At 35.6% G+C, this 10,316-nt stretch overlaps 1 protein-coding gene across 3 annotated transcripts; it reads left to right on the top strand.

Moving 5' to 3' along the window:
• The first annotated feature begins 932 nt into the window (after nucleotides 1-932).
• Nucleotides 933-8,422, top strand: LOC132056202 (uncharacterized). Of its 3 annotated transcripts, none has more exons than XM_059448294.1 (6): nucleotides 933-1,091; nucleotides 1,805-3,386; nucleotides 3,576-3,818; nucleotides 4,982-5,062; nucleotides 7,248-7,583; nucleotides 8,178-8,422. In XM_059448294.1, the coding sequence occupies exons 2-6, from the start codon at nucleotides 2,160-2,162 to the stop codon at nucleotides 8,232-8,234; spliced, it is 1,944 nt and encodes a 647-aa protein (XP_059304277.1). In that variant the 5' UTR covers nucleotides 933-1,091; nucleotides 1,805-2,159; the 3' UTR covers nucleotides 8,235-8,422. The 3 variants fall into 3 exon arrangements, with proteins under 3 accessions (XP_059304277.1, XP_059304278.1, XP_059304276.1); XM_059448293.1 differs by lacking the exon at nucleotides 933-1,091 and adding an exon at nucleotides 1,144-1,301; XM_059448295.1 differs by lacking the exons at nucleotides 933-1,091; nucleotides 7,248-7,583; nucleotides 8,178-8,422 and adding exons at nucleotides 1,141-1,301; nucleotides 6,937-7,128.
• The last annotated feature ends 1,894 nt before the right edge of the window (nucleotides 8,423-10,316 follow it).

The raw sequence follows: 10,316 nt of genomic DNA, 5'->3' as shown, positions 1-10,316 counted from the left end.
ATTATAGTTGAGTAATTTAATAGAGTGAAGATATACATTGATTAACCATGATTAAGTGATGAGTTTGTATATTCACACAAATGTCATGCATATATTAGTTTGATGTAAACACTCTTATGCGTAGTTTTTATCCCCATTGTGGGTAAGTAGTTACCGAAAAAAGGCTAACCTGTTTTAGTTGCTTTGCTTTCTTAAATCTCATTTTTCAGTTTTTTTTTTGTCCTCAAATCGTCTTAGGACTACAATACCTAACTTCTTACTTTATCTCTGCCTATCTTCCTCTTGTAGCAATAATATGATAAGGCAAAAACTAAACAAATAGTAAAACCTCCGACCTAATTTATGCGAAATACTTTTTTTTTTAATTTATTCCAAAAAGAATATTATCTTTTTATATTAAAATAATTTAACTTTAAAATTTCTATTATACTTTCAATGAGCCACACAAATATCTAAGATTTATTTTACGCTACAAGTTTCAAAATTCTTTTTTTTTTTTTTTAACTCTATGCATCATAAATTGGGGGAATAATATTTGTTTTTAGAAAATTACAACTACTTTAAGATTTTATACCATCATTATTAGTATAATCTAAGGGGTCGTTTGGTGTGAAGGATAAGCAAAAATAGTTCCGAGATAAAATTTTAATACCTCCTTATTTCATGTTTGGTTGGAATAAAAATGGAATTTAATTAATTAGTTATACAATATATCTAGCCTTATTTTATCCCAGGTTTTATGCGCTTGAGGGTGGAATAACTAATCCCGGGATAAGTTGTTTCCCAACGAAACGAGCCCTAAAAGTCAAAAGTAATCTCATAAAATTCATATCTCATCGTACGTGTAAATATAAGTAAGACCAAGGATATAGGTTACAAAAATTTGCAAGTTTGACAGCCATCCTTGTTGAACAAAGTACAATTGACGCTGCACAGAGTACCAACAGGTAGGAGCATATCTCTTGGAACCATCTTTTCCCCAACAACAAAGCCAAGCCCATTGTATATCAGAGAAACAAATTACATAAAATTATAAATGGTATTGGGAAACTTTGAAAGGAGAGAAAGGGAGAGGGAGGCACAGTTAAAAGGTAAAGAAGAAGGATAGATTATAACAACAAATACAAAAGCCAAGAACCACAGGATTAAAAAAAAAAAGGGAAATTTGATTTCTCTTCATCTATTCCCCTCTACAAAAAATTTAAATATAAATACACCTCCCCTCTCCTTTCTTCTTTGTTTTCAATTTTCATAGTTAAATTAGAGATATGATTACTGGTGCCTCCGTTTTGTTTTTATGGGTATCAGATAATCTTCTCCTCTTTTTTTTATTTGTTTTACGCTTTTCTTCTATGTAATCAAACACTTAAAATCATTTTAATCCTGCATAGTTTTCATAACTAACGATGATCGTGTTTGTGAATTTGAATGTTGAATATATATTTTCGAGTTATTTTTAATGAATTTTTTAAGAGGCAAAAAAAGGGGATAATCGTAATTGATCGTTAATTTTTAGCTCATATAATCTGTAGAGTTCTCATATATTGATTATTGATCTTGCTAAAACCGATCAGTAATTATTTTTAGATCGGATTAATTGAAACATTCATCCATAAATCTTTGCGAGGTTTTTTCCTTTTTTTATTTTTTTTTTTTTTTTTTTTTTAATCTAAAAGAGATTCCAAATTTGCCCCTTAATTGAGTGATCATAGCAATGTATGTGAAATGGATAATTACATTTTCAATGTCTGATCATTACTATGATTAGGATATAGGACTAATGTTTCAACATATTTTTTTTCAGGATTTGGTTTAATATTGTGCGACGAATCATGGGAAATCGGTCTGATATATTAGAGTGGTGTGAATGTGAAGCCAATGCTTATTGTAGTACCTTCGTAGTCGTGTCGAATATAGATGCTAGATTGTTTGATGAAACATTTTTAGGAATCCCATTGATAGATAGGTAGTGTTTTCCAGTTTGATGATGATAGTAATGTTGTAGCGTTAACGTAGTTCTACGGTTTGTTCTGATGGTATGAGAATGAACTGCTGGGAATTTCATTAGACAGGTGATAGAGTTTAGGTAGTGTTAGTAGATTAGATAGATTTGACGTTTTGACGAGAAGTTTGTGGAGGTAACGAATTTAAGTTGGGATATGGGGTTGCCTCAGGTGCCCTCCAGCAATATTGCTGAAGAAGTGGCTACATCATTGAGTACATTTGTTCAAAGTCCTGTTAGATTTGCTGGTATGAGCAGCTGTGATATGAGTGGAATGCACATAAGTTCCTTTAGCAATCGGACATCAGCGGATTTTTCATTCGTCTCGTTGAGGGATGTTTCGAGGGATGCTGATATTCTTAGTATTCATAAAGACGGTATGACAAGCATGCATAAATTGAGGATTGATTCTGCGGAGAATCATGGATTCTTCACTCATAATGGTGGAAGGACTACTACCCAGAGTCCTGCATCAAGGATTGTTGGGTTCGAATCAAAAAGTGAAATAAATAGCCATGCTAATTTGTTCGAAGCAAATCCATCGGATAGTGTCAACTCATCTACAGGTTCATTAGTTAGGAAACGCTTGTTGTCACCTTTGAATGGCATGGTTCTTCCAGATAAATTTGCAGGTGAATCTTTGGATATTGGTGGTAGTACTGTTAGAAGTAACTCCAACTTCACGCTTGATAAATATGGTGCTCCCTCTCAAGAACATAAAAAGGCTCATATAGGCAACACAAACAACTTCAGTAATAAAAATTGGTTCATGCCATCTTTCCCTAGGGGGAACTGTTGTTCGCCGAATGAAACATGTGGAGAAGTCTCCCCTTTTGTGACAGATGGTCCTTTGTTCAATGACGAGGTTCCTGAATCTGAGATTCCTTTTACTCCTCCATCCCCTGGGTTAAATTTTTGTGCACATATGATAAAAACACAGTTGAAAGATGGGATAATGGACATACCCGTAGAAAGTAGGTTCTCGCCACCATTATCTCTTTCTCCTCTTGGACCAAAATCTCATATGAGGGTGGGACGTGCCGAAAGGTTTAGGAATTCCTGGGAGGATCATGATGACAACTACTTAACTTTGAAGGATGTGGAACACTCACTTGATCGAAGATTTTCAGACATTTTATCTCCCCGGAAGGAAGAGGTTCACAAAACAGGAAGTGAACTTTTCCAAGATGTTGAAGTTTTTGAGATGAACTTAGAACGTTTCACACCTGAAATTAGACGGTCCAAGGCACAAAATTCAGTTCCTACAAATCAATGTGCAAGATTTGGTAGAAGTCTTAGTGGACTGTCTGTCAAAAGGTCCTTAGTTGGTTCATTCGAGGAGTCACTCTTATCTGGTCGTTTGGCATCCGGTGTAGTGAGCCAGGTGGTTCTTAGTGCCCCAATTATCTCGAATGATGCTCTTTATATTCTTTCAGATGTCATCCATTTTATCCTTGGTCTTCATTTTGAGCATTAGTTTTCCTTGATCTCTTTGTTTAAGCATTCATGCCTTGATCTTAGAAATGGTTTGACAAATTGCTTTTTGTTGACAAATTATAATATACTTATGCAGAGAATTGATGGTTTTCTTGCGGTCCTTAGTATCACTGGTGGAAATTTCTCGCCACATCCTCAGAAACTTCCATTTGCTGTAACTAGTGTAGATGCTGATAACTTATTGCTGTACTACTCATCAATAGATCTTGGAAGACCAAGCAGTGGCAGTAAAGGCTCACGAATCGGGAATTCTAGCACTAATGGTTCACAAACAAACAAGGGCCGCCTACGTATACCGATGAAAGGGCGCATACAACTGGTATTCTGCTCCTTATGTCTTAAGATGCTTTACTCTAATGAGTGTAATTTTCATATAAAAGGAGATAGCCATAAAACATATCTCTGCTCTCAGGCAAAAGGAACCCATCCTTGGATTGCTAATTTGATATTGAAAAAATTGTCTGATAAACTGGTTTCAGTATGAGAGAGATTGGATTTTGGATATACTAGGTGATCAAATTGCACCAACTTGTCCATAAAAAGGAAATCAAATCTTTTTGAGGACAACTCTTAATTTGGTTGTTCATATTTCCTAAGCTAAGTAATTTTTTATGATCATCGAAAGCTTTTTATGATGTGAAGCTCATGATATGAAGCCTTTTGCAGTAGAACATGCTGGACTGATATCTCTAAAAGTAGGTTTTACAATTAACATCATTGTATAAGAAAAACCGAACTTTAGGGTTGATTGATTGACACCATACCGTAAGATGAAGAAACTTAGAAATTGGACGATACCTGAATCTATCATTGGTCTAAATCTCTTAGCATGTCATTCTCATGGGGAGAATAAAGAGACTGCGTGAATAGGTCTTTCCGCCTCGTTAATCACTTTGGTATGAGATACCTTCATAGTTGTTGCTTACTGTTGGAGAGTAGCTTGTTCGCTGCAAATCTGTTCTACTTTGTCTCTCTCTTGCTCTCGTTCATATAAGTACTCTCATCTTTCTGGTTTTCACTTGGCTTAAAGCAGGGGGTTAGATGACTGAGATTATTCAATAGCCATATCGTTTTGCCAGAGATCCTAAAGAATAATGATAGCTTATTTGTTTCAGAGAATAACAAATAGCTTTGGAGATCGATCATGAAATTGCAAGTTCGAGTCGGTCATCTAGTATTTCTCTTTGGTCATTACTTCCAGAGAAAATGAATATGATCGCAGTTCTAGAATTAACTATAGGCTATAAGTCTGAGATATGATATTTAAATGTAGAAATTTTCCTTTTGCGCTCAAGTTGGTCTGGACCATTATAAAAGAATATATATGTAGAAATTTTCCTTCTTTCTGAATGCTACAGCTCTTTGTGACATCTAGTTGTAGGAAATATACATTTTTTGGTAATTTGCTCTGATTTGAACATAAATGTAATCTTTGCAGAATTCATAATATAAAGTACAATTTTTTTTAATTGCAATTGGCAGGTTCTCAGCAATCCAGAGAGGACACCTATCCACACATTCCTTTGTAGCTATGATTTGACTGACATGCCAGCTGGTACGAAGGTAGGTTCAAGCTGTATTACTACTTTAAGGACATTTTTATTTTATTTTTAGGGTAACCTTGAGGTGGGGAAACTATGCAAATATAATTTGGTGAGCTTCTATTTGTTTGTCATAATGATGCACAATCTTTTCCTTATCGGAGAATATCTAGCATAGTCATCATTTTTATTCATTCAATTTTGTGATTGGAAAATGGTTCAAGAGGCAGTGAATCCCTGAAGCACCTGTGTATGCTGAATAAGTAATCCGTTCACGAGCTTTAAATTAAGTACGGAACCATTGGGCTTTGCACTGATTTTGTGCATGTTTGATGATGGATAATGGGAAACTGATTGGTTTATATAGTAGATAGGAGGTTGTTGAGTCAGACTCTTCTTTCATGGCTTTAAACTCTGCGACTGGCAGATAATCTGATATTCTGATGTTTGCCTAATTCTATGATTGTTTAATGATGAGGTGTCAAAGAAAAGAGTACTGCATCTCATGTTATATGCAGCGAAGGAATACTATGGCTCAGTGTTTTATGCAGTTAACTACGATTTGAACGTGGATGGTTAGCCATGGACAAACTTCGGTGATGACTGGGGAGGAAAAGCAAGTAATTGTAGTTTTAGGAATGTCAGCTAGAATTTCAAGGAATATTCATAAGGCTGCATTAAGAGTTAAAAGGCAGCCGAAATTCACAGTAAAACATAAAATCAACTTATGATTCTTTATTACCATGACTTTATCAGGACAAGCAACCTTCTTTGTTTTTTTGCGAAGAAGTCAGTGGATTCTGTCAAGATTTTTTTGGGTGGAGCTTTTTAATCTTTTGTCGGAGTGAAAGCTAGGCCTTAAAGGTCCTACGTATTCAGAAGATGAGTGTTATAAAAATGCAAATGTTAAGATTGACTGTGCTGTCACACTAGATTTTATGATTGATCACAGTAATGAAGGTGTAAGCAGCAACATAGAGAGTAAAAGGAGAGAATAGATAGTTTGACCATATCCTACATAAGCCTCCAAATGCACCAGTCTTTAAGTGTGCCACTACGATGATTGAAGGTGTGTTAAAGAGGACGAGGTAGACCTAAAAGCACAGGGATGAAAAGTTGTTTCAAAAGTTTTACGATCTCTCAAAATCCATGCCAAATTAGCGAGAATGGAAGTAAAATCCATATAAAGTTATAAACTATATCAACTAGTTGTACCTTTACATTAGGATTGGTGTTTGACAGGAGTTTTTATTATTACAGATTTGTATGACAGTGTTGGGGTAAGTGTGAGATTTTGTATATTTCTAATTTTAGTGAATTCTAATTTGTTTTAAAGTACAAATTATTGAGCATTGAAGTGAATGGAGTCACTATAGAGTTGAATGGATACAGAGGATTCATATAGCAAACCACGAGTAGTTTGGGATTGTTGGTGTGGTGGTGGTTGTTATTTTGATGCAAATTACTTGGCAGGGTCATGCTTTTGAAGAGTAAGGAGTAGGAAAGAATATGAGTTTCCCCTGAGTCTTGAAAATCCTTAATTTATGAGATCCATAATATCCTTCAAATGTTTTAAGCTTCCATGCCTTTTCTTTCTTTGACTCAAGGAAAGAAAAGACATGGAAGTTGAAACAAAATAATCGAGGATACGTAATCACACTCTTTTGGCTTAGTTTTATAGAAGAATGGATAGGTTATTACGGATCCTCGTTTCAGTATAGAGGCTCTTGTGAAACAGGAAGTTGAAAGAAAATAATTCTCTAAATATTATGCAGTTTTGCATAGCCTCATACATCTTTGTTTTCATCACTATTTGAGCTCCATTACATGAAGCATTGTTCTTCAAGCAAACTACTGCAAGATGGCATCACTAGCCTTGCAGTTGTTTGTCTGCAGTCCGATTGTAGCCTGTCGATTTCTTCGCTGGTCTGAATGATTAGATCGGCTGAACAATCTTTGCAAGCGGTGTTTCTGTTCACTGGACTTGAATATTTATTTTGCTGGGATTGGTATTGGATGATCTCTGCATATACATGTGTAACAGGAAAGTAGGTCCAATTATGTGCAGCTAACACGCTTTCATATATAATCTTAACACGCTTTCATATATAATCTTAGTGATTACATGGGGCATTATTAAAGTGATACTGGCATTTATGTAAATCCGCATCTGCAATGGTGATCTCACGCAAGTTATCTGATTGCAGACATTTTTACGTCAAAAGATAAATTTGTCTATGGATAAAGCTGGAAGCAAGAGTTTAGATAGAAAAATGGATAGCGGACCAGCTTCGGTTACTAATGTTGAGGATGACAGTTCAATCCTATATTCTACCAAACCTGCAAATAGCACTTCAAAGGTGAATGAGAGTAGTGCTAATTCTAGTGTTCTTCGTTATGCTCTACATCTCTGGTTCTTGTGCCCCTACCCTAAGAAGAGTGCAAGAAATGGCATGGACGTTGAAGAGGGGAGACGATTCTACTTGTATAATGATATGAGAGTAGTTTTCCCTCAGCGACATTCAGATTCTGATGAAGGCAAGGTATGTCTAATACTGTGTTATCTATCCTACTGCCTACTAAAGCATTTATATTTCTCTAAAAAAGTTCAGTGATGTTGGACTATATTGATCTGATTTGCACACTGTTCAGCCTGTTGCCTCAGTATGTCGAATGGATGTTATGCAAATGGGTTGAAATTTATTAATATGAAGAAAACTATGTTGTGATTACTAGATGAAACTTGTCCAACCATCCAACCTCTGGTTTCTTTCTCCGAAATGGAGAAGAAATCTGTGTTTTCTCCACTGGATTAAGTGGAGTTAAATCCTATGTCTTTGTGGGGTGACATGCTTATGGTCATTAATATGTGAACCAGAAATTTTTATCATTTGCTCGACTTCAATCATAGTACTACCCACAACTTAATAGTCGTGTTGTTCATCATTCATAAACACATGCGTATTCATCAAATCTGTTTTCTCTCGTGTTGTTTGCCAACTGTGAAGGAGATATTGTCCTTAGGATGCAGAGCTACATATTGTTTGGCACTGTAGAGGGCTGCCTTCATTTGTCATATCAGAGATGCTCAGTTAGTTCAATATGACTAATTAGAATCCATGTTTTTGAAACTGCAGTTGCATGTGGAACATCATTATCCCAGAGATCCCAAGTATTTTGACGTCAGCGACTGAGATGGTGAACTTATTCGATGTCTCACCGTCTTATTTCCTTTGTGCATAACCCCTACTTCACCTGTAAATTCTTTCCAATAAATAGTTCTATCATTGACCTGTACAGAATTGTACATAAGAATTTTCTACCATCAATGGAAAAAATAACATGGAAAGAAAAACTGATTTCTTTTCCCTTTCTACTGCTCTGAAGTGATTATGTAAATCCACTTGCGACATTGGACCTGGAAAAAATGGAAAAAATTCATTTTATAATCATTTTTCAAAACTAATCAAAATCCAGCCACTTTATAATCATTTTTTTTGTGCGGATTGCCCTGCAAATGCACTGGTCTTTAATTTTTGGCCCTCAAATTTGTGGTCTTTAATTTTTATCATTTGCTTAATACCATGAGGTTTGGGGTTCGAATCCCAGTTCAGTAAAAAAAAAAAAATTGCTAGACAGTTTCGTAGCAAAGTGAGGCCTGTTCGGGCAAAAGTTAGGTTTTAAAGTAGAGTTTTGTAAAATTTTAATTGAGTAAAAAAAAAAAAATTGTCTTAATTCAAACCTCTACCTTAAGGTAATGCAAACCTCTACCTTAAGGTAGAGTTTAGCCTTATGCCTAAAGCCAAAGCTTTGTTAAAACTCTGTCTAAAGATAGAGTTTGGCTTATGTCTGAAGGTAAAATTCTGTCTTAAGTAGAGTTTGTAGTCAAATTCTACCTGATCAGGCAGAATTTGAGTCAAAACTCTGCATTACGTATTCAAATTTTACCTTGCGATTTTTTTTAAAATTTTTGACTGAGCGGGGGTTCAAACTCAGAACCAAGAGGTTGTAATGAAAGGGCAAAAATTTAAAGAGCACTAATTTGAGGGACGAAAATTAAAGACCACCCCCGAATAGGCAATCGTGCAAATTGCCCATTATAATCAAGGGCCCTTCTTTTGGGGTGGTCTTTAAATTTTGCCCCTCATATTTGTAATCTTTAAATTTTTATGCCCTTGCTTAAACTAAGGTTGGTTGAACCCCCCCATTTCCGATCAAAAATTTTAAAAAAATTCACAATTGCGAGAGTTTAATTTTTATTTGCCCACGTAAAATTTTAGTTATGTTTAACCAAAGTCTCATGGGGGAGACTTGCCTAATGAGGCATATATTTTTTTTTTTTTACTTTTCAAGGTAAACTTTTAGTTATGCCTTAACTAAAAGTGTACCTCATAAGACATAACTAAAAGTATACCCCATAAAGCGAAATTTTTCCTTAAGAAATAACTAAAGTTATCTTGGGACTCGGCATCACTATAAGTTCCGCCTTATAAGGCAAAGTTTATGCCTTAAGGAAAAGTTCGCCTTAGGGCATCTTTTAGTTACGCTCATAAAAGTTCTTGCCCACAAGCGTAACTGTAAGTATCTTATAAGGCGTAACTTTTCCTTAAGGCACAACTAAAAGTTTTCCTTATAAGGCAAAGTCTATGTCTTAAGGAAAAGTTATGCCTTATGGGGCATACTTTCAGTGGATACTTTTAGAAACCTTGCATTTTCATTCCGGTTAATTTGAAGTATCTTATAGCCTTCAATACTTGTGTCGTATCCCAATCCGAAAACAGAATCCATTAGCCTCAATTTTGGACCGGGAAGTACTATTGATTCTCTTCTGGAGGGGTTCCACAGCAAAAGCCGTTCATCAGATCGATTAACAACTCCGATAAGCACCAACCCATTGCAAGAACAAAGCAGTCGGCAACGATACGGTTTGCACTTTGTAGGGCAATTCAGTTTTTCTACAACCTCAGCAGATGATAATAAAGAAAAACAAGAGAAGTTAAACATATCATCCTTGCCCCATAAGAGATGAAAAACAAAAAAAAATTGGGAATAAAGTCATTCTTGGCATGACTTGCATGCTTCATCTTAAAAAAGTAGGGGTTGGAGGTTAGGTCCCAAAATTTTGAAACACATTTGAATCGAAGAAGAGACGGCACGGGTAAAGCTGAGGATGTCCATCATTATTTCCTCTTGGAAGTGAACTCCCATGGCCTAGATCGATAGGACAAAGGCAGGGGCTTTAGTTAGTAGTTAACTGGATGAAGATGTTCTTTCAC

The sequence above is a fragment of the Lycium ferocissimum genome, chromosome 5 (genome assembly GCF_029784015.1).
Source record: "Lycium ferocissimum isolate CSIRO_LF1 chromosome 5, AGI_CSIRO_Lferr_CH_V1, whole genome shotgun sequence".
Classification (NCBI taxonomy): domain Eukaryota; kingdom Viridiplantae; phylum Streptophyta; class Magnoliopsida; order Solanales; family Solanaceae; genus Lycium; species Lycium ferocissimum.
Note: the sequence above shows the minus strand (reverse complement) of the source record. Positions and strands in the feature narration are given on the sequence as shown.